At 47.4% G+C, this 24,425-nt stretch overlaps 1 protein-coding gene across 13 annotated transcripts in view; it reads left to right on the top strand.

Annotated features, from left to right (window-relative positions):
• Positions 1–24,425, top strand: part of RIPOR2 (RHO family interacting cell polarization regulator 2) — a 216,821-nt gene that overhangs the window by 178,051 nt on the left and 14,345 nt on the right. For 11 of the 13 annotated variants that reach the window (XM_034660249.1, XM_034660247.1, XM_019795920.2 and 8 more), the window contains 10 exons: positions 290–415; positions 654–802; positions 2,315–2,444; positions 6,061–6,723; positions 9,669–9,856; positions 12,098–12,269; positions 15,144–15,279; positions 16,647–16,808; positions 17,777–17,935; positions 20,568–20,770. In XM_034660249.1, coding sequence (XP_034516140.1) covers positions 290–415; positions 654–802; positions 2,315–2,444; positions 6,061–6,723; positions 9,669–9,856; positions 12,098–12,269; positions 15,144–15,279; positions 16,647–16,808; positions 17,777–17,935; positions 20,568–20,770 — 2,088 coding nt within the window. The other 2 variants (XM_011220453.3, XM_011220454.3) reach the window with 2 other exon arrangements.

The raw sequence follows: 24,425 nt of genomic DNA on the forward strand, positions 1-24,425 counted from the left end.
GGTCTCCATGATCGCAGTGACACGGAAGGACGCCGTGTGATGACCTTTTACTACAGAAGGCCCTCCACGCCTCTTGGAGGGGAGCAGACCTTACTTCCCCTTGAAAGCCTCTTCCCCACTCCCCAGGCCCCAGGAAATTTGGAAGAACCCACCAGAAGGGAGTGGACGGAGGAGAGTAGAGAAGGGGAGGAGTGGCAGCTGCTTTATTTCCCTGCCTTTTTATCTTGGTGTCGGGGTGGGGAAGGCGGGCCAGTGCCCTGGACCCTGACGTGTGGTGTCTTCTTTGCAGATTTTCATGAAGTACGGTCGACAGAGGTGGAAACTGAAAGGCAAGATAGAAGCCAACGGCAAGCAGAGCTGGGATGGGGAGGAAGTGGTGTTCCTGCCCCTGATCGTGGGGTTCATCTCCATCAAGGTTCAGTATCGTCTCCGCCGCTCCTTGTCTTCCTGCCGCACGGCTGGGTGGCCCGTGGGTGGGGGTCTGTGTCCACGACTTGTGCCCGCTACCCCCACCTGCAGACTCTTCTCTGCACCCCGAGTCCGTGGCGAAGACCGCTGCTCCCGCGCAGAGTGGGCCGAGAAGAACACGGGGGAAGCGTGCCTGGCCTTTCCCCCATGCTCCCCGTAAGGCTTCCCTGTCCCTCTCTCACCAGGTCACAGAACTCAAAGGGCTCGCCACGCACCTGCTGGTCGGCAGCGTGACCTGCGAGACCAAAGAGCTGTTTGCCGCCCGACCTCAGGTGGTGGCCGTTGACATCAACGACCTCGGCACCATCAAACTGAGCCTGGAGATCACCTGGTAGTAAGTCGCCCTTTTCCGTTCTGTCACGTTAGAAATCCCTGCTGCAGGCTAGGGCTGTTCGGAGGGTGGCGCTTGGACCGTCAGAGTCCCCAGGGAGCTCGTCACAGAAGGAGACTCTCGGGTCCAACCAAGAGCTGCGTCGGAACTTCGCTGGCCCAAGGATCTATCCGCTGGCTCAGCAGATGATGTCCATGCACATCGTCTCCATAAGTTGGAGACGCCTCTGTCTTGTCACTGTTCTCTTCTAATTCAGATTTAAAATATTTTGTCCTGCTGCCTTCCCTCCCTGTCAACCTTTAAGCAAGCTAATTTGGAAGGAAAATAACTGTCCAGTAGGAGATAATTCGCCCTCGGAAAGATCCCGATTCTTGCTATAGTGTTTTCATCGTCTGTCCCGCTTTAGCTCGTGAACCATACGCTGCTCTGGGAAACTTCTCAATATCCTTCACACTCCACTGCAATAGAACATTTCCAAAGGGCAAGAGATGCCTCTTGTCAGAGCAGTAAACTTAAAGGTGGTTTTCTGAGGTCATCTCACAAGAAAGGTTGTGTGTTTTTAAACTCGGTTGCTCACAACGTTTGATATGACACCCCTGGTGTATTACCATGTAAATGTGACCTGCTGAGCACGAATGTTCAGGGTCCCCTTTCCAATATGGAGGGCGAGCCATGGAAGCAGCAAAGATCCTACTGTCTTGTCACTAAGACACTGTCCGTGCCTTTTGCCTGGCCTTCCCTCCTTATAATTTGTAGTCACTGACATATCGAACGCAAGATCATTTGTCTTGCAGGATGAACTGGATGGCATGATGGTAAGTGTCACGGTGGACAGACTGTCCTCCTCCCAGTCACTCAGGAGTCTCCGTGTCAAATGAAACGAATGGGAGTCTACGTTTGTTTTCTTTAGAACAATAATCTGTGACTCTCTTGTGTTAGCGCATCTGTCCCTGCAAAGCTCAAAAACTTTTTACAGATTTCAGCATCATGTGTTGGACAGCGTTAATATGTTTACATCTCTAATATGAATGAAGGCAAAGATTGTCTAGGTGTATAGATAAATTGTTCTTAAAGCTGTGATGCTCATCGGTGGTCCCTTGGGTGGGTCTGGCTTCGTTTTCTGCTCCACTTTCTTTTTTTTTTTTTAAAGATTTTATTTATTTATTTGACAGAGATAGAGACAGCCAGCGAGAGAAGGAACACAAGCAGGGGGGAGTGGGAGAGGAAAAAGCAGGCTCATAGCGGAGGAGCCTGATATGGGGCTCGATCCCATAACGCCAGGATCACGCCCTGAGCCGAAGGCAGATGCTTAACCGCTGTGCCACCCAGGCGCCCCCTGCTCCACTTTCTTTTATCTTGGTTTATTTTCTGCCAGACCAATTCCCACGGGTTTGAGTTGACTTTATGTATGTATAAGGTGGTACTTCTAATGAGGTGCTTTCTCAGCCTGCAGGCCGGGGTTTGGTTAGAGGGGACTTTAACGAACATGCGTTCACAGAACCTGTTGTGTTGCAGCCCATTCGACGTGGAGGACATGACCACGTCCTCGGGCGCTGGGAACAAGGCGGCAGCCCTCCAGAGGAGAATGTCCATGTACAGCCAGGGCACCCCGGAGACACCCACTTTGAAGGATCACTCCTTCTTCGTAAGTTCACTGTGATTTCTGGAGGAGACATGTCGAACTCTCGGCAGGGCTTACACCCAGTACGTGAAACATTGGACATCCGATGTTAGGGGTTCTCAATAATTCCTGATAATGCTAATCTCAGAGCTCCCCCTAATCAAGTAGTAAGAGCAGCGCATTCCAAGAGGCCCTCGGCCATCTGCACGCAGGCAGTAAACCTCCCATCTTCCCTTTCCCCTCACCCCCCTGACTGCTTTGATAACATGTAGACTTTTCTGGAGATTCTCTGAGGTCAGCCTTTTAGCGTAACAGATGTAAATAACGGCACCGTTGTCGTAATCAGAGATGCTTGCTAGAACGCTAACGGAACACGGTAACCGATGCTTCCCGCTAACTCCACCATCTTGCTTTGACTTCTGAAGAGGTGGTTGCATCCTTCAGCAGCCAAGCCGCGGCGGCTGTCTGTCTTGAGTGCCTTGCAGGACACTTTCTTTGCCAAGCTGTACCGCAGCCGCTCTTTCAGTGACCTGCCCTCCCTCAGGCTGAGACCCAAGGCCGAGCTAGAGTTTTCTGTGAGTGTGGGTGGCCTGCTCGCCGTGCGGTGCTTGCCTCGGGGGCTCGGGGCGTGTTTGCTTCAGCATGTCCCTCCTCTCCTCTCTTCTCCTCCATCTCACTCACGGGGCGGTAGTCACAGCTGTCCTGTCCCTGGGGCGGGAAGTGTGGTCCTGCATGTTCCTTTGTCAAAGACGCAGATTGTCCCTCTCGTCCGTGAGCCCTGCTTTTGTGCCTAGATTTTCTCCGTGGTGGCGAAGATATCCATGGTAACAAGATTATCGTTTTTGAAAAATACAATTACACTCACAGTCAAAGAAGGTGTTGGTTCCCAAGTTAAGCGAGTTTATCACTGAGGACAGTCTTTACGCACAGTTGTAGCCTTCACAGCCTGGCGTTCGAGGGAGTCAGAAGGCATCATACCAATTTTCCTAGAGCTATTTTTATTTAAAGAGGTTCTTAGCATTAGTTTATGGTAGTGTTGTTGATTTTATCCTATGTTAGTAAAAGAAGTTCTTCTGTTTGTAGTCAGGAATGCAATAGGTAAGCTACATTCTCTGTGTTGTATATCCTATCACAAGACGATACAACATATGTACATACGGACACGAAGAGTCTGTTCTTTACAGACATAAAAGGAATCTTTGGGGAAAAAAAGAGTCATCTTTGAATGTCCAGAAAGGAGAGGACTAAAAAGTTTCCTACTTGATGATAATAATAATTGCATGTAATTTGTTGAATTACAAAACACAGGTGAGAAGGGCCAGGCTAACCTAGTGGAAAAGAGGCAAATAGGAAGAGTCTAGAAGGAAAGTGTGCATGAACACATGGACCAAAAAACGGATATATAGCGGAAGCAGTTGCATACGTAAGGATTGCTATACTGCGTACATTCAGGCTCAGATACTGTGAGTTGTGGAGGGAGTCGGTAGGGGTTTTAAAAGCATAATTTAAATGAGAGCAAGATTAGAAAAAACTCGATGGCTTCCCGTAGCCTTGTGGATAAAGGCGGGTTCCTCAGAGCGGCTGTAGCCATCTGGCCCTTGGCGCAGCTTGCCATGCCTGCCATCTCCCGTTCTTGGTCCTCTGCTCCAGCCCCCAAGCCCCCACCGCCCTCCAGCTGCACCACGCCCTTCGGGAGGCTCCATCTGTGTACATGCACTGTTCCTTCTGGAAGGCACTTCCGCCTCCTCGCCGACACCTCCCCATTCTGCGGGGCTAAGCTCCGGGACCCCCGTCTCCCAGGCAGCAGTCTTCCCCGTGCTGGGGTCCCGCCACATGATGCCATGCCTCCGTTAGAACGCACTGCCTCGTACTGTTGTGTGCCCGTTTGTGGGCTCGTCCCCTTGGCACACCATAAGTCCCCTTGAGCAGAGCATCTCAACTCCATCTAACTCCACACTGGCCACTTACGTAGCTGCAAATCGGGTTTGGGAACATAAGGCCCAAGAGAGACGGACTTTGGAATTTGAATAAGAATCCTGACTAAGGCCCTGACCAGGGCCTCCCACCACCCCAAGCTGCCAGGGAATGTGCTTTGAAGATGAGATGAGATGGGGCAGGACCACCTGGAGGACCCAGAGCTTCTGGGAGATGCCTAAGGGACCCCCGTTCCCACCAGAAGTTCCCCCTTTCTCTCTCCTCGAGGCAGAAGGTGTGGGGGCAGACAGAGGACAGAGGACACTGAATTAAACAATGAGCCCTTGGAGCCCCACCTGCTCCTCCACAGCTGCTGAGAAGGTTCCAGAACTCCTTCCCCTTCAGTCCCGCCCCCATGGACTCTGAGCAGCACACTTCAGGGAACATTAATGGATGAAAACATTCTTTAGAGGCAGCCCTGAGCCTACAGGCGTTACTTGAATGCCCCAGGGACACATCCTTTTACTCATCCGTGGTTAAAATGAGTTGCCCTCCAACCAGATGAGAATTGGAAAGTTTGGGTTGAACTAACTGCACGTGTTAGGATCTAGGGGCCCCCTATCCAGCCCTGGTGGGACCAGGAACACTGCTGGGGAGGACGGGGAGCTTTGGTCTTTCTGTCTGCTCCCATTTCACTGGTGGGAATGTTTTTGCTTCCTGGGGTTTTTTCCAGCACTATTATGATCATTCCTTGCTTCCCATAGCATTCAAATAGGCATTAGCTTGGTACTTACCATTTACTTGAAAGATCAAATCCAGAACCCAAGAGAAATTATCCATTTCGAAGGAGCTGATCTCCAACACTAGAAAATTTTTTCCACGAAGCAGCTTTTGGCGCTGAGACACTGCCCAGACCACAGCATAGGGAGTGATGACTTGGAAATCATTTTAATGCCTGCAAAAAAATAAAAAATAAAAATGATCTTGATTACCTGGATATTTGTAACCTCTCTCCCTTCTGAGTTCTGCTTCATGAATCACAGAGTGTACTTGACCCAGCCTGGGTCGGCTTGACAAGAGGACTGGGTGTTTCGAGAAGCCCCCAGAGTTCTGGCTTCGCAGTCCTGGGAGGTGTTCAAACTTATTCGTCTCTTTCTCCCATTTTTACGGAGGCTCTGCAAGTATATTTCTGGCCTTCAGTTATTTGTGGCATGGTTACTAAATTAATAGAACATTTTCAAGGTCTTGGAATTTGTGGGTAAAATTCTTTTAAAATAATTTATGAGAACTGAAGCAGAACGAAGCATCACATCTTTTGAGTGAACTAGCATGAGTGTTGGAAAGTCTTTTAAGATAAATGCCAAAAAAAAAAAAAATTGGTAGTGTTACTCATAACCATGGCTGCCAAATACTGTGAGATCCTGGACTTTAGGAAACTAGGCTCTGTTCCCTCCCTTCCCCCAAAGTTTTGTTTAGAAAAATGTCAAACCTCAGAATAGAATAATGAACTTTCACCTAGATTCAACAGCAGAAATGGTTTGTAAGGGCTTGTTTTCTTTTGTCGCACGTGCAACCACACACACACACACAGAATCAACAACTGACATGTTAATATTATGAAAGTGCTGTTTGTGTATTTTCATTGCCTGGCATCTTGTCTGGAAATAAATCACACAAAGCACATCATTTGCATTTAAAATATTAACGAGATGCCTTTTACCCACAGTCTAATCTACCTGATGACGTCTTTGAACACGGAAAGGCAGCTGAGGAGAAAACGCCCCTGTCTCTCAGCTTCAGTAACCTGTCCAACGGGGACTGTGCCCTCACCCCCAACCCGGCCGGCTCTCTGTCCACCACGGGCTCAGCAAATCCAGAAATTACCATCACCCCTGCAGAGCTGGACCACAGCAGCCTGGCCTCCCAGAACGAGGGCACGGATGACTCCGGCTCAGCGTCTTCCAGAAACTCCTCCAGAGAAGGCCACGAGCCAGAGCCACACGCGGAGGAGGACGCGGACGGGCCCCAGCCCCCCGAGGCGGGTGCCGGCACAGAGCACCTGTTCCTGGAGAAGGCCGTGGCCGAGGCGCTCCTGCGGCAGTCCGACGAGGCCTCTGAGCTCAAGCCCGTGGAGCTGGACACTTTTGAAGGAAACGTCACGAAGCAGCTGGTCAAGAGGCTCACCTCGGCAGAGGCGCCGGTGGCCACAGATAAGCTGCTCTTTGAGGGCTCTGTCCGCGGAGAGTCCGAAGGCTGTCGCTCCTTCCTCGACGGAAGCTTAGAGGATGCGCTCAGCGGGCTTTTCCTTGCGCTAGAGCCACACAAGGAACAGTACAGAGAGTTTCAGGATTTGAACCAAGAAGTCATGCATCTGGATGACATCCTGAAAGTAAGTACCACTGTAGGGCAATCAGATTAGGTTTGGAGAGAGGCGTCTGAAGCCAACATTCTCTGCAGAGTAGTGTGCCTTTGTGTTTTACCCTGTTCCGTCACAGAACCGGTAGACAGTCGTCATTTGGATAGCACTGATTTTTAAACACCAGGAGCTCGCATCCGTTTGTATTTCCCTCACAGCAGACCAGTTTCACTGAGATGAGCAGCTCTGAGGAATGTGTGAGCTCCTCCGGCCCCGAGTTAGTCACGGCAACCCCAAATGCGAAAGGGAGGCACGTTGCGCACCCTAATCTCACTGAGATGCTACTGGGTAGAGCCCCTTTCTGACTGAAGTCAAGAGTAAGGCCGCCCTGATGTGGGAGCCATGGGCCCATCTCCCCACCCCCTCCCCCTGCCACCCCCCCGCCTCCCCCGTACCCCTCTTCTCTGGTCTGGTCTGGTCCCAGTCAGTGAGTCGGTACCTACGAATCACCATCTCCTGTGCTCTAGAAGCCAGGGACCCCGGACGCCACCAGAGATAACCTTCTCAACCCTGCTCCTGATCTGACAACTCAGGGTGGACGGGGTGGGGGGGGAGAGCGAGAGGGGTGATTTCCTCTCAGGCAGGAGGTCCTAAGAATGAGGTTATTGTTGCTACACGAGAACGCGTATGTTGCCCCCAGGCATACAGATTCAACTTTTTTAAACACTGCACAGAAAGACAGAACCTGATTTTGTCCCGAATCCCACTGCCACCTCTTGTGTTCTTGGCTTTGCCACTCTGGTATCGCCATACAGAAGAGAAGCTGGATCTGTTTCCACGAAAGAGCAGCTCTTGGTGACCTGTCCTATCAAATGGGCTTGAAAATAAGGTGCAGGGCCAAGCCGAGATTCAACCCACAGAAGGCTGTCTCATCGCCTTGTGTGACTTTGTAAAACGTGGTCTTCTCGGGCACACGGAAGCTCATTTCCAAGGCTTTTCTAGACTTATCCTTCTCGGTGGTGCTCACCTATCTCCAAAGGGGGTTTGTCCCCAGAGCAGATGAGACTTCCTGCCCCAACTCTCCAGATCTTCCAGTGCTCATGACAGACTATTCAGCTGCAGGAACAGGCTCTGAGAAGCAGGCCCGGGCTCTCTGAATCTGCTTTCTGGAAAACACTTCTCAGAAGCCCCCGCTCAGGACTCATGCATGGAGGCTGCTTGTCTAGTACTCAGCGTAAACATCTACGACCTCCACAAACTGCCGTCTGCAGAGCTGAGCAGCTTTGCTTAGTGGGCAAAAGGTGTGACATTTAAAGACACAACTGACCCCACCTACAGTGAATGCATTAGAGAAAGCGAGTGGGGAGAGCAGCTCCCATTTCCAGGCATCTAGATGCTAAGAAGTACCGGACTCCACCAGCAAACACGGAGCAAGCCATCTGTTAGGCTTGTGAAAACCTGGTGGTCACAGATTCTTTCCAGAGTATCAGTTCAGTCTGCTATTGTTCCAGCACGATCCTGCTTCTAAAATCCTTAAGCGCCCATCCCTTTGTTATGATCGATGTTTAAACACATCCGTACTGTGTGAGGTCACGTTTGGCAGATAGCTCATTAAGAAAGAAGGCCCTAGAAGTAAGTTGCATCTGGACTGGCTCCTTCTCTCTCTCTGAGGTTGAAAACAGCATTCGAGCTTAGGTCTGGGGCAAGTGGCTGTGGATCCAGCCAGAATGAAAGCATCAGCTAGACAAAGCTTTCTCTTTGTCCCCCCTTCACATCCTAGGATGCTAAAGCCTCTTGAGGATCAGAAACTGAATGAGGCCACCTCTGGGACGGAATCGCTGAGGGTGAAGGAAACAGCTCTGATTAAAAAGACTGAAAGACAGTTTCCCCTGTGCTTTGGGGCCATCTTGAGTCTCAGAGACACACCCCCGCAGGGTGCTGCCTGCCTTGTGTTACGAAGTGAGCAAGGAGTGCCACTGGATGGAGGACCTTTGGTTCTGCCTTGCAGGACTGGTCCCGTTCAGTCCGCCCCAGCGTCCGTCCTCTTGAATACTTGGAAGGACGTCTTTCCATCTCTGTGCCTATAACGGCTGGCATTATTCTGTTTGTCACGCTTCTGTCTGTGTTCGGCAATAGAGAATTCTCCAGATTCCAGAATGGGTGTGCTCACATAATTCCAGGGCCTGGTCAGGGAAGCCATGGAACTTGTTCCTGCAGACACAGAGCCGTAGAGGAAACAGGGCTCCTTCCTGTGGCGCCCATGCCCTTCCTTTTCTCCTTGACGTGCAAAGCAAATTATATGCTGTGAATGTAAAATTCATATTGAAGTCTACTTACGTAGGGAGTGTGAATTGGGTGAGTTTGAGTTGTGTTCCCTTTCTGGGGTTGGTTTCATTAACCCTTTAGAACAGGTTCCTTGGGCAGCCAGCTTCTGTCTCAGGACAGTGCAGACATGACCACATAGCAGTACAAATTGGTCAGCATTTGGCATTGATCACGTGACTCTTTAGATTTGTCTGCTGGTTGTATTTTCTTTGGGATTGAGCACGAGGCAGAGGGAGGGCTATAGCCATTCTGTTTCCCAGGGCTTTCTGGGCTGTCATATTCCCTCAACTTTTCATTATAAAACTTTCAGGCAGGAGTAGAGAGAATCCTGTCACGGCTCCCAATGTGCCCATCCCCGCCCCCCCGGCTTCCACAATGTCAACTCTTGGCCAATCTTGTTTTGTCTGTTCTTCTCCCCGCTTCTTTCCCTCCAGATGATTTTGGAACATACCCCAGATTCTGTGTCATTTTATCCATCATTGTACTTTTTTTTTATATGAAGATTTCAAATGCATTTTTTTTAATGCCAACCACAACAAAAAAATAAAAGCTTGAAAAAAACGGAAAGTGTCACATCTCAAGTTGAATTTGTGTGTTGTGTTTTCTGTTTCTGGATATGTTGATCTTCTCCCCGATGCCTTCTGCCTTTGCAGTGCAAGCCGGCCGGAAGCCGCAGCCGGTCTTCCAGTTTAAGTCTTACCGTTGAAAGGGCTTTAGAAAGCTTTGATTTCCTGAACACCTCTGATTTTGACGAGGAGGAGGACGGTGATGAGGTTTGTAATGTTGGCGGAGGCGCGGACTCAGTATTTTCCGACACTGAGACTGAGACTGAGAAGAATAGGTAAGTGTAAAGTTAGTGTCTGCTTACACCTGTAAGACCCGTACAGTGGTTCTCTGTCACTGAGGGTCGGCACCTGCGCACTTCCCCAGGAAGACAGAAACTCCCCACCAGAATGGCCACTTGGCTTTCGGTTCCCTTTTATTGTCGAGGACAATTTTTAAATATCGTTCACCTCTTTGGTGCTGTTTCAGGAAAAATGAATTGCTTTTCTTCCTCCTAAATGAAGGGGACATGTTTGTATGAGTGTTTGTGTGTGTCCACATGTACATCTTGGAGGGTTTGGGGTCTACAGCCTGACCCCAGTGTAATTAATTCCAAATTAACTAGATATGCTGTGTTTCCGGAGAACTCTTCCTGGATGGTCCGTTGGTACTTGGTTCTCCTCCCTCGGTGTCTTATTTCTCTCTCTTCATTTTGCTGCGCTCCGGTTTTCCACCCGTTGATGGCTTGCTCCCTCTGGCAACGTAGCCATGGATCAAGCTCACCAGCCCACGTAGCAAAGCCAGGTTGCAGCCCGGGGCATGTATTTCCCTTTTCCCTTAGAACGAGGGATGGCCAACTGATCACTGAGAACTGATTGCTTTGTTCATCGGTCATGGGGGTGGGGGTGGGGGCGAATGCACCTTCTCTGGGGCGGGCAGTGGTGAGGCAGCGGGAAGGGAGGATGAAGGTTTTCACCTCCATCAGTCTTTCCTGGACAGACAGAACTTGTGTGTGGAGCTAGAGTCTGAGGTCCGTTTTGAGACCTCAGCTGAGGCAAAGCAAGTACAGTTGCACATACACGCGCACATGCTTCCCCAGAGGAAAGGCTGGATTTCCGCCATCTTTACTTTTGACGTGTTATGCAAAGGTTTTCAAGTTACAAGGAGCTCTAGCTGTCCCTCTTCACAAACCTCGCTGCGGGTGATGTTATGATAACACTGTTGAGGGCTTTCTCATCCCCGGTGGGCTCATTCTTCCAAAATCAGAAAATGAAAAAGTGAGAAACAATTTATCCCTTGAGCAAGCCGAGGGCATGTATTCAATGAATGAAAGGTTGACATGACACTCCTACATTCTGCCAGGAGAGTTTTCTGACTTGATCGAACTTGTGAAATGCTTCTAAACCTAAAATCCGTCTACTTGTTATCTTAAGCTGTTACATGATATGTTGAAGTCAGACATCAGTCTAAACTTATTCTTGTTGCCGTCAGAAGCATTTTAACAATAAAAACATCGTGGGTTTTGTACATTTTATAGACCGTTGATATTGTCTAAACTGATCAACTTTATGTCATCAGCGGGTTTAGGGGAGATTGTGAAAATTGTGTGTGTGTTTTAAATATGTGTTGATGGCTGGACACAAGCAGACTGCTTTCCCCCTCGGAGGCAACTGTGAATCGGAGTAAAGCATTCAACGCCTCTAAGCTCGGGTGCACAATCTTTTTAAATCATGGAGGCTGGGGGTGTGAGCCCAGAAGCCACCAGCTGCCCGGTCGCTGCCTGGCCATGTAACAGGACATGGTGGTGAATATCTGTGCCCATCAGCCCTCCCATGTGTGAAATGAGACAGCTACTCCCTCTTTCCCACACAGATTAATTTTCAGAACAAAATTGGGTAATAGATGCAACAGATTTTATTTGTAAATGTAGGTGCCCATCGTGATACAACTTGAGACAGCTGCCCAGTGAGGTTGAAACCAGGCATGAGAGGCAGAACCAAGCCCTTCCTGGAAAGATTCAAATGCCCCCCTTAGCCTTTGTCTGGAGCAGAACATCATGTCTCCTGCTGGCAGCTTTCCTTTTCTCCTTTTCTTCAAGTAGCAATTGATCTGAGGCCAAGAAAAAGCCTGGATGTTACTTCTTAATGGTATTGCTCTTGGGGCAACCACAAATATAGAGGACAGTTGAATCCCAGAAAATTTGGCAAAGCACCCCATCCACAGAGCACAAAAGTGTTAACAGGTGCAAAATGAGAACCCGTCTCAGAGACTCCTTGGTGTGCCAACGTTACAAATGGCTCATTGTGCTTGGGCAGGAAACAGAGAACTCTGGAAGCAACCTGTTTGCATGATCTTTTAACAAGGCGAATCAATGAGCAGGCTGAATCAAGTAGTTTTTGAAGGGGTCTCAGGTTCTCCAGGCAGGCTTAGCAAAGTCTCTGCTTCAGTGGCCACCATGGGGGGCCTTCCATGAGTTTTGTTGACTTGACCTGTGGTTTCCACGCTGCAAAAAACTAACTCGCTCCCCTTCCTGGTTCAGCACTTACAGATCAGTACACCCCGAAGCCAGGGGGCACCTTAGCGAAGCGTTGACGGAAGACACAGGAGTCGGGACTAGTGTGGCCGGAAGCCCTCTGCCGCTGACCACAGGAAATGAAAGCCTGGACATCACCATCGTCAGGCACCTTCAGTACTGCACCCAGCTCGTTCAGGTAGGGCTGGTGACTGCCTCTGTTCTATAGCCCAAGTTGTGGATGCACCAAGAATGTGGGCTTCCTTTTTCATGCGTGCCAGAGAAACGAAAATTCGGAACAGTCCTTTGAGCTGGGCCAATGCCAACATTCTCATGGGCATGGCCATCCTCCCTGGACCCTGGGTTTTCTAGTTTAAAACCTAGCTCTCCACACTTGATTCTTTTTTAAAGATTTTATTTAACTGAGAGAGAGGGAGAGCGAGCACAAGCAGGGAGAGCAGCAGAGGGAGAAGGAGAAGCAGACTCCCTACTGGGCAGGGAGCCTGGTGTGGGACTCGATCCCAGGGCCCTGGGATCATGACCTGAGCCAAAGGCAGATGCTTCACCAACTGAGCCACCCAGACATCCCCTAGTTCTCCACACTTCTAAATGTAATAGGTTAGCTCTTGATCTCAAATCACTTGATAGAAGAGTAATGTGACTAAAGAAAAAGAATTGTGTTCTGCCATCTACAAATGAATGGACTTTGAAAGCCAGAGTTACTGAGCGTAAGTTAATGTGCAGTTGTCACATGACATAGCTTTCTACCACCTGGACAGCTAAAGGCAAAATGCTACAGCATGTAACCCCGGCTTTCCAGATCTTGAATAAATACTTATCAACAATGAGAAAGACTGCTTTCATAGGCCATTATCATCACCAGTTAGCTCTTATTCTGGGAGACCGTGGGACTTACTCTTCTTTTCATTTCAGGTTGTTTACGGGTTAAGATTTTGCAGCAGTGGAGCAAATATTTCGAAATTCTTTGGTTGCAGGAAGTGCTTCAGCTATCTTGAACAAAGCACTTTCCTTAAGCATCTACTTAAATGCTTCCTCCTTGCCTGGCTGCCTGTCTGCTCCAGCCTACTTAAATGTGTAGGGAAGAGGATAAGAATGTGAAAGCAAATGTAATGGTCTTCAGGGGGATTGACCAGGCAGGAAGGATGCCAAAAAAAAAAAAAGGAGGAACCATGCTCCTAAGAGCATGGGACTCACTGGAAGACAAGAGCAGGGTAAGGAAGAAGGGATCCCAGCAAGGCCAGAAGTGGGTTAGTGTGCGTCTTCCGTAATACCCTGGCGATGAGACGTGGCATATGCTTCTCCTCCATGAATAAAGAAACGCAAAGTCACCTCAGACACTGTGGGAAACTGGTTGGCAATTAGGACTCTTGCCACTAAGTTGGCCAACATGCCAGTTGATCTCTTCTGTTGACTGTTGAATTTGTAAGCCATTTACTGACAATCTGGCAAGAGGTGCAATTTTTTTTTTCAGACCAAAATGGGCAAGGATTGTGGTTTACTTAGAGCTATTCTCTCTTCCCCAACCACTTGAATGAGATGGTTTTCACAGTTCGTTGTCCTTGCTGAGCTGGATTCTGCGCTGAGCCAATGACCTGTTTGCCTTTTAGAGGGAAAGTCATTTTTTTGTAAGACAGAAGAAAATTCTCTTCCGTGAAGGAATGGATGTTTTCTCTCAAAGACGAATGGGCAAGCACTATTCAGTGCCATGTTCCTGTCTGTACTCAGGCCATGGTTAGAACAAGTCAGCTCTTCTGTGGGGAAAATCAGCACCAGAAAAACCAAAGAGGTAGATAGAAAGATATAGGATGAAGACGTAAGGATTAGAAACTTAATTTCTAACTCACATCCACTGCTGACTCGGTGAGTTAACGTCTTCGTTTGGTATCTAATTGCAAAGAGATAAAAATGGGCATTCCATAAGAACCATAATAGCTGTAATTATGCCCCAAATCAGTTCATTTCTACTGTATTTACTTGCATGAAAGGCATCAGCACATAATGGCTACACTGGACTTCTGACTTTGAAAATCCTATTTGTGTAGTCCAGAGGATTTAGTCCTGCCTCCTGCCTCCAAGCCTACCACATGACCAGGACAGGTCTGCAAGGGACACAGAAAGGACGAGAACGTCCAGGCAGCAGCCGACTTCTGTCCTCTCTCATGCCCTTGACTCTTGTGACCTGCACAAAGGTGAAATCACTCGCTATTTATGTGGCCTTGGGCACGTTACTTGATCTCTCTGGCCTCAGTTTCTTCAGCAGTAAAATGGACTATCAGGGGGCACCCGAGTTGCTCTGTGGGTTAAGCGTCCGACTCTTGGTTTCGGCTCAGGTCATGATCTCAGAGTTGTGAGATCCAGCCCCACGTTGGGCTCAGCTGGGGGTCTGCTTGGGATATTCTTTCTCTTCCTCCCCCTCCCCCCTCCCTGGTCGGGCACTCTCTAAATAATAAATAAATAAATAAATGAGTGAATGAATGAATGAATGAATAAAATCTTTAAAACGGACTATCAGTAGTCCAGAGGGTGAGCTACTAATATATGGGCTCAGACCAGTGCCTGGTACATAGAAAGCACTCATTAATTAGAATGAGATAGGCTTGATTACAATCATGATTATTATACAACGTGTTCTTAATTTTCAGCTTGAAAACAAGGAACTAAATCCATGCTGTGAAAAATTACTACTTGTAAAATAAATCTTTTTTTCCTGTTAGCACACAGATAGCAGCCTAAATATGCCTTCCCCATCTCAAAGAGGATTTACAGATTTACAATACATAAAAGGAAAGGCAACTTTGTAATAACCTTGCAGCTCTGTTACTGAGAACATTCCAGAATCTATACGGGCACAAAAATGTTTAAAGCAACAGAAACATGTGTGATTTCATCAGATGTTGTAATCGGCGTGGAACGAGGAATGTTCTCAAAGTGGAACCATACCGCCGAACGGGTTGAGTTAGCCTCAGCGCTGACTTAGGGAGGAGGGGGTTGGGCCAGGGAACCTCCATCAACAACCACGTCACGGACTCACTGGTTCTGTTTATCTCCTCAGCAAATTGTTTTCTCAAGCAAAACCCCATTCGTGGCGAGCAATCTCTTAGAGAAGCTGTCCAGGCAAATCCAGGTGGTAGAGAAACTGTCAGCGGTCAGCGATGAGAACATAGGGAACATGAGCTCCGTCATTGAAGGTAAGCGGCTGCGCGTCACACCTCCACCCACGTAGACCACGGCCACGGGCCCACACTCCTCGGCCACGTCTCATCCTTGCTGTGCCAGGACGGCAGGAGCGCATGCTCAGGCCGTAGAATAGAGGAATGTCTCCACACCCGTGCAGTCCTGTTAACACTTCAGAGTCAACCCAGCAGACATGGTGTTTTCTAGAGGTCCCTCCAGCCCCAAAAGTCAGACACTAGTGCTTAAACCGAACCAGCGTCCACCCCGTGGTCAACTTCACAGGCGTCCTCTGCCCGCAGCTCCGTGTGGGGACAGATGACGTGGAGCTGGCTGAGACCACGCCCGCAGCGGCTGGCGGGCAGGGGCAGGAGACCCCCAAACTCTCCTTGGCAAAGCTAGACATATGCGGATTCATATGAGGAAAGTCCCACGGTTCGAAGATTTTTTAGGGGGAGAGCTTGACATAGGGAAGACGCCTTGAATGTGTGTGGTCTGGCCACAGAGCTCTTCCGTAAGGACAAGAATTGTTGGCTTTGTTCACGTCAGATATCCTATGGAAGTGGTGGGACTCCAGGGTCTTCCAGGTGAGGTCTGACGAAGCCTAGAACAGATGTCCTTGCAGGTTCTCCTCATCCATTTCTGCGTCCCATGTCTACTCCCCCTGGGAGCAGGGCACCTTGGCAGGGGGCTGAGAGGCATGAAAAGGGACCAGACACTCAGGGTGCGAGCGACCGGTGTCCTCCCCACTCCCAGACACCTCCCTGTGATCACAACCACGCAAGGGAAATGCCGACCGTGCGCTGCCTGGCACGGAGTTCGTTCATCGGTGCACTCAGAGCCCCCTGGGCGGCGTGGCCCACTCCTCCAGCCACGTCCTGCCCTGTTCCGTCCCCTCAGAAAGACCGCCGGAGACTTCGTTCCCTGAGTCTATACTGTGTTTTGCTGTCAAGTTACCCGAGAGGAGACAGTGAGAGCATCTTCCAAGAATAGAGCTGCTGTGTTTTCTCTCACTGAAAGCAAGCAGCTTTGCTTTTGCTGCACTTTCTTGGCTGCCCAGGCTAGATGAGCTCCTTGTCATAACTTCTTTGCCCTTTGGAAAATCTGCCACATACAGAGGAATCTTGTAGTTCCGATTAAACACCACGATCTTTAGGGGATGCCCGGCTGGCTCAGTCGGCGGAGCCTGACTCTTGATCTCAGGGTCGTGAGTTCAAGCCCCACGTTGGGTGTAGAGCCTACTTTAAAAAAAAAAATTAAAATCCATAGTCTTAAAAAAGAGAGAGAGAGAGAGAGGTCCCCTGGTGCCTGTCCCGCCCCCACACAGGTGCATCTGCTTCATTCAAAACGTGCGTCGTGGGGTGGGGGTTGCTCTCTCTTCCAGCCATCCCAGAATTTCACAAAAAGCTATCTTTGCTGTCCTTCTGGACCAAGTGCTGCAGCCCAGTCGGTGTCTACCACAGCTCAGCCGACCGAGTGATGAAGCAGCTAGAAGCCAGCTTTGCCAGAACCATCAACAGAGAATACCCAGGCCTTGCAGACCCAGGTACGGGGCAGCGGGGGGGAGGAAGGTGTCTCTGAGTGCGCACCGGCGGGTTCCCTCCCCGCTTCCCCGGCAGCTAGCCCTGAGACAGAGGCTGACTCTGCAGAGAAGGCATCATCTACCCAGTACCACCTAAGAAAAGAAAGGCTTGGAACATGTTTGAATTCAGAATATCGGCAGTGACTTTTAAAAACACCGTGGTTTTGTATGGCCTTTCGGTGGTTGTAGACCTTTTTCATTGAAAGGTCACCAATACGAGAGTGTCACGAGGATAACCACTCAGGAAAAACTGTTTGGCAATTTCTACTAAAGCTAAATGTACCCCTGCCCTATGACCCAGCAATTCCGCTCCTAAACATATCAAGGGAAATATATGCTTATGCTCACAAAAAAGGACACACATAAAAAGGTTCATAGCAGCTTTGTTCACAAAAGCCGAAAATCAGAAACAACTCCGATGCCCACCAACAAGAAGATGAATGTACACAGATGTGTGTGTGTGAGATGTTGTATATGTGTATATATTGTGTATATATATAGTAACATTCGTATAATAGGGCATTACATCACACAGCACTTTTAAAAAGAATAAACTACTGCTATAAGCAACAATTTAGACGAGTCTCACAGATATTTTGTTGAGTAGAAGGAGCTAGATACAAAAAGTACATACTGAATAATTCCTTTCCTGCTCAAGAACAGGTGAGCTAATTCATCTTGACGGAAGTCAGATTATTAGTAACCTGCGGTGGGAAGGGGGCACAAGCTTACCTTACGGGGTGCTGGCCGTGCTCTGTATCTTGACCCAAATGGCAGTTACAGAGGTTTGTACACATAGACGCAAAACTCCTCCAGCGGCACGCTGTGAATCAGCTCACCTCCCGGACTTCGCTCCGCCACGTACCACGGTAAAACACGAATGAATGGTCACGTCTCTTCAAAGGTGCTTCATTTCTTTCCCTTCCAAACAGTGTTCCGAACCCTGGTCTCCCAAATCCTGGACCGGGCTGAGCCTCTCCTCCCCTCCAGCCTCCCTTTGGAAGTCATCACTGTTTTCCAGTATTACGGTTACTTTACCAGCCACGGTGTGAGCGACCTTGAGAGTTACGTGAACCAGCTGGCCCAGCAAGGTGGGACGTGTTCTCTGTCACACTGTGTGGTGGCTCCGTTTGGAGTCAGCTCTGGGTTTTCAGTGTAGTTTTTAGTGATGGGAACCTTTTCTTTTCCTCCAAGTGAACAGCTGGGATCAGATCTGACTTTTCAATGATTTTTGGACCCTTAACATTAGTGAGCCTCTTAGCAATGAAGCGGGAATTTAGTAAGAGCATCCCAATCACCCGGCAGGGGTGTGATGTTGACAAGAAGCCGCTGAATTATCGACTGATGTAATTTCTGTTCTTCATTAATGTATTGTATTCGTCATTTGTGGGATCAACCCTACAGGCAATACTATTTTAGGTTGACCTTTTTGGTGGTGCTTTCATGATAATAAGCAGAAGTGGGGTTCACAAGAATGCAGATGTGGGGGGGGTGTGCCTGGGTGGCTCAGTCAGCGAAGCATCTTCCTTCAGCTCAGGTCATGATCCCAGGGTCCTGGGATCGAGTCCCTCGTCAGGCTACCTGCTCAGCGGCGAGCCTGCTTCTCCCTCTCCCTCTGCCCTTGCCCTGCTTGTGCTCTCTCTCCCTCTCTCTCTCTCAAATAAATGAATAAAATCTTTAAAAAAAAAAGGCAGATGGAGTGACATGTTGATAAGGAAAGGCAGGAAGATGAAAAACCAAATCTCAGGCTGGGAATCCAGAAGAACGGGCACCGAGTAGGAGTGTGACACGAAGCTCCTCCTTGCCTTCTCACGTAGTGCTTCAAGTATGAGCAATACAATACACACCTGCACAGAGGGGACACGGAAGTCTGCGCAGCCCTCACAATGAGCAGACGCTAGTCCAGACCTGGAAGGAGAGCGGATGCAGGAGAGTGGAGGGTCTCACCTTAGGACAGTCTTCATTCCTTCATTCTGAGTTTGTCATGGTCTTACTAAAGCAGTTTTCTGAGTAAATTTCTCGACTATTCAAATGACGTCAGTGGCAGGTAACATCTCTAAGCCTCTTACCACCCGTGGTCCCCGAGAAGGCTTACTTACTACTCACCAGCAGGAGTGGAGGATGACGGTGGAAAAAACCCTAACCTTTAACACGTCTTGTTTTTCTTCTTCCTTCAGATAAGAAAAAGGCCTTCATTATTTAAAAAAAAAAAAAAAGAGGAATAGAAAAGTACACAGGAAAACACTCAAATCATTTATTATCTTTTAAATTTCAGTATATTTATTAGTTGGATATGGATAGGTTTGAAATTTCAAAATGACTTCTTATAGAATATTATATCCCAGTTTTTATTTGACATTATATCTCACCTTATTCTTTGAAGCTTTTTAGCCTTATGGTACCCCGCACTCGGCTGCGTACTGATATAGTTGATTATCCTTGAACAGTTGGGTTGTTTTCCATTACAGGTTTGTTTAGTTGTTATACACACTACTGTCTCAAAACCTCTTGCTGGGGTATTTATTTATAAAGCAGTGAAATGACCAGAACATCCCCAGCAGGAGAAATAGGAAATTAAAAGCAAAAAAAAAAAAAATCTCAAAAATTCACTAATGTGTCCATAGTATAGAGGATGCTGTTCTACCGATGGAATGTGAACTTCAGGTTCTATTTTCCCATCTGTACTGATGAGACATGCTTTTATCCTAATGTTTCTGTGGCTAATAGATGACCATGCTGGATACCTCGTCAGGGATTGGAATATAGTCCTTAGTCCTGGAACGTGGTCAGTGTGTCCACATGGGGCTCAGAATTTTATATTTTTATCATATCCTCTCCATATTCCAACCAACCAGCTGAATTTCTCCAAGTTGGTTGCTCAGGTGCCTGAGTGCCAACGGAGAGAATGGATTGCTGAGATCACTCAGGGCAAGGGCTTTGTTAGACCGGTAAGACTAAAAGAAAAAGGGGCAACAGCGTTTGCATATATCAGGAAGATTGGAGAAAGTGTTTACCTTTATTTCCTTCACTCTCTATTTTTACATTTGACTATTTAATTCATCTGTACGTTATTTTAGTCTGATCATATGAGATGGAGGTCTGTCTTCTCTGGTCCCTAGTTTGGTTTGCCGTTTGCCTTCATACAGTTATTTGAACAATGTAATATTTCAAATATGAGTGAAAATTTTCACTCATTAGTGAAAATAATAATTTCTCACTAATTGGAAACATCGCCTTTATCATATGCTAATTTTTCATACTTGAGCCTTTTATTATATATATACCTGAGTCTTATTTATATTTTTAGTGGGTTTGTTACCTTACATTCAGAAGGTGAATTCTGCTGTTTTTTTAAATTGTTTAAATTCAATTAATTAACATAGAGCATATTATTAGTTTCAGAGGTAAATGTCAGTAATTCATCAGTTGTATATAACACCCAGGGCACATTACATCACATGTCCTCCTTAATGTCCATCACCCAGTTACCCCAACCCCCACCGACCCCCCTCCACCAACCCTCAGTTTGTTTCCTATGATTAAGAGTCTCTTCTGGTTTGTCTCTCTCTCTGGTTTCTTATTTTATTTTCCCTTCCCTTCCCCTATGATCCTCTGTTTTGTTTCTTTAATTCCCTGTGCGAGATCATATAATTGTCTTTCTCTGACTTATTGCAATGACGTGGATGGAGCTAGACGGTATTCTGCTTTCTTTTTACTCCCTAGTTTCCTTGATTCAGACTCTGCAATCGCTGAGAGATGAGAAACTGCTCCAGGCCATGAGCGACCTTGCACCCAGCAGCCTCCCGGCCCAGCAGGAAGTACTCAGGACGCTGGCTCTGCTGCTCACGGGGGATGACAGCCAAGTGAGCCAGGCCGTGATGCTTCACCTGGCCGCAGCCTCCAGAAACGAGCATTTCAGGGAAAAGGTAAAAAGCCCCAAATCGTGGACATCAAGCCAGAAGCTTGTTTAATTTTCTATCATTTACTATGAATATTTTGCCATCTGTTTTTACCGAAATAATTTTCTTCTGCCTATTAATAATACATACTCTGTAACACCACGTAAACTACAAATATACTGTAAATATTTGAGCACCCTAAGTCCAGCCCCCGGAGGGAACTGTTAATAATTTGGTGTATGTTCCTTCCGATGTTTTTCTATGTTTCTGCTGACATATTTAATTAGTGTTTCTTAGATGAGATCACACTGTTCTGTTGTATAACTGATTCCTTAAATATACTGTATCATGGTGACTTTCCTTGTTAGAACAGGTTGATCTACTCCATCCTATTTGATGGATTCATGTACATCGCAGGGTATGGATAGTCCATAATTTATTTTCTGGTTCCATATTGATGGGCATTGGTGTAGTTTCCAACTCTAAAAAATATCGTGGTGAGCATACATGCACACATATTTTCTGAGTAGTTTGGGGTCAAGTCATCAAACTGTTGACTCAAAGAACAAGAATACTTTTAATTTTATTTTTTTTATTTTATTTTTTTTTTTTTTAAAGATTTTTATTTTATTTATTCGACAGGGATAGAGACAGCCAGCGAGAGAGGGAACACAAGCAGGGGGAGTGGGAGAGGAAGAAAGCAGGCTCATAGCAGAAGAGCCTGATGTGGGGCTCGATCCCATAACGCCGGGATCACGCCCTGAGCCGAAGGCACACGCTTAACCGCTGTGCCACCCAGGCGCCCCTAATTTTAAAAGCTATCGCTCCTCATTGCCAGGGAAAAGGTGGTATACCTCGTCTGTGACTGTAATTCAATACCATCTGGGGAAACAAGCATCAGTAATTCAAGCACATGGGGTCCCCCATACAGGCAGCAGCCTTGGTCCTCTGGGGCCCTTGACAGTCTAAACAGTTGTTCTGAAAACTAACTCTTGGGGTTAGCAGTTGGTTAAGCGTCTGCCGTTGGCTCAGGTCATGATTTCAGGGTCCTGGCTCAGTGGGGAGTCTGCTTCTCCCTCTCCCTCTGTCCTTACCCCTGCTTGTGCTCTCTCTCTCTCTCAATCTCTCTCTCTTGCTCTCGTTTTCTCTCAAATAAATAAATAAAGTCTTAAAGAATAAGAACTAACTCATGTCAATCCTCAGATCAGCTCAAGAAAATTAAACTTGGCCCCTTCTTGTCCTTGGAAAGGTCAAATGTTGAACTCTGAGAAGGGTTTAACTTTTCTAAGGCATCAGCTAAGCTAGGGAAAGGTGGGATGTTTGTGTCTGCAGTTCAGCTCTCGTCGTTAGGTCTTGGATTCATTTCTCATGAATGAGCCTTCACTAACTGAGGGTGACTTCGGTGGCATACTAGTTAAGAGGTACAACTTAGATACTGCCTAGAAATGTTTGACCCGCCCTCCCCAAAACTTGAGTTCTTTCCATTTTCTCACATATGAAATAGCAAAAGTTAGTACATTAATTCTGTACCACCAGTTGTGAAGGGCTAAAGCCATAAAAAAACGACGTAGGTGAGAGCTGGCGTTTCTGTAAATCTCAAACCTTCAGAAAACCATAGCTATTGAAACAAACTGAACGTTGTATGTTGGTTCACTTTTGATGCTTTTTTACGCACCTGCAACCGCAGACCCAAATCAGTAGGAAATATCTATTCTTCTGTCTGTTGGGATGTTGCTCTTCTAATCATCCAGGGCCCGCCAGAGGAGACACTTACTATCTTGCAAGGCAACACGGACTCCTTGCTTCCCAGTGCGCCTCCTGTTTGCTTCCTAGAACTCTTACCAATCTGAGTATCATGGTGCCACCATTTCTTGGGCAACTGCTCAAACTCAAGCAAGGTGATGCTTGCTTGTTCTCTGAGATCGTGTGTCTCTGCAAGGCATAGGGAAGTGCCAAATGCTTTCTCGAGTCAGGAAACAGTGCCCACTTCCCGCTCAAGCCAGCAGAGTTTCAGTCCTCATGCTCCAGGGGACGGTGTGGTCCAGAAGTTTCATCCAAAGATCCTACTACCAGTGGCGGACTGACCCAGGCCCACATCCAGCACTTTATCCCTCTAGAATCATTGTTATAATGCAAACACACCTGCAACGAAGGGCCATTTAAGTTGTTATCATCCAGTTAAGCCTTGGAATGTATGGTTTGGGGGACTGGTTAAATTTTGGTTTGGTGGCTAAACCTTGGAGGCTCTTGGGAAGGGTACCAGAGACACATGGAGGAAAACAGAGCAGCATCGTACGGTGCTCAAGTTCATCCATTTGTTGAGAACCATGCAAAAGCCTAAGTGAAATGGAACATTTAGTATTATTATTAATTCATAACGACCAAAAAGTGGGAACAATCCAAATGTCCATCAGCTGACGAATACACAAAATCTGATCTCTTGTTACGATGGGATATCATTCAGCCTAAAAGGAATGATGTGCTGACACATGGATGAACCTTGAGGCCATCATGCTAAACAAATCACAAGACATTAAAGGCCACGTATTATGTGATCCCATTCCCACGAAATGTCCAGACTAGACAAATCCACAGAGAGAGAGAGAGGTTGCCAGGAACTAAACAGAGGAGCAATGGGAGTGACTGCTGATGGGTACAGGATTTCTTTTCGGAGTGATGAAAATGATGTGGAATGAGGTAGTGGCGATGGTTTCTGAGAACATGAGAAACCAGAGTTATATACTTTAAAGAGTGAATATTGTGGTATGTGAATTATATCTACATTTTTTAAAAGAGTGGGGCTGTTCTATAGGACTGAGAAGACCGGCTGTGTTTAATCACAGCCATAACACTGTGTCATGAGCAAATACATCATTCAGTGGTTGACGACACTTACAAGCTCTTTCATCCGGGCACTGTGGTGTCATCATATTTGATGGGCATTCACTAAATATGGAGTATCATTCTAGCTGCCAGGAATTAAATAAATTTAAAAAACAAAAAACCAGGGGCACCTGGGTGGCTCAGTCGGTTAATTGTCCAACTCTTGATTTCAGCTCAGGTCATGATCTCAGGGTGCTGGGATCAAGCCCCACGTCAGGGTCCACACTCAGCTGGGAGTCTGCTTGAGATTCTCCCTCTCTCTCTGCCCCTCCCCGCTAAAATAAATAAATAAATCTTTAAAAAGATAACCAAAAAACCAAGGTCTTCATCTTTAGGGAGCTTCAACATACATGGAGTCACTATTGTATCTTTCTCCTCTAAGCAAATATATGAATACGCAGATTTATAGAAGAATAAAAGTAATACTACAGGTCTATTTATGGAGAGCTTACTTTGTGCCAGGACCTGTTTTCAATCCTTGACACAGGTCACCAGGCTGACAATTCACAAAGCCCTGAGAGTGGCTTACTATTCCAGCCATTTTGCAGATTAACAGACTGAGGCGCAGGAAGTGAAGTAAAATGCCAAAATCACATGTGAGCAAGTTGAGCGTCCTATTAGAAATGTAGATACTTACAAACACAGGTGTATGTAGTAATGATAAGTAGCTTAATCACAACCAAGGAAAACGTGAGTCATAGCAAATCAGAGAGAAGATAGTAGGGAAGGTGAGAGGTTAAGATGGCGGAGGAGTAGGGGACCCCTTTTTCAGCCGGTCCCCTGAGTTGAGCTGGATAGG

This window comes from Ailuropoda melanoleuca, chromosome 5 (assembly GCF_002007445.2).
Source record: "Ailuropoda melanoleuca isolate Jingjing chromosome 5, ASM200744v2, whole genome shotgun sequence".
NCBI lineage: Eukaryota > Metazoa > Chordata > Mammalia > Carnivora > Ursidae > Ailuropoda > Ailuropoda melanoleuca.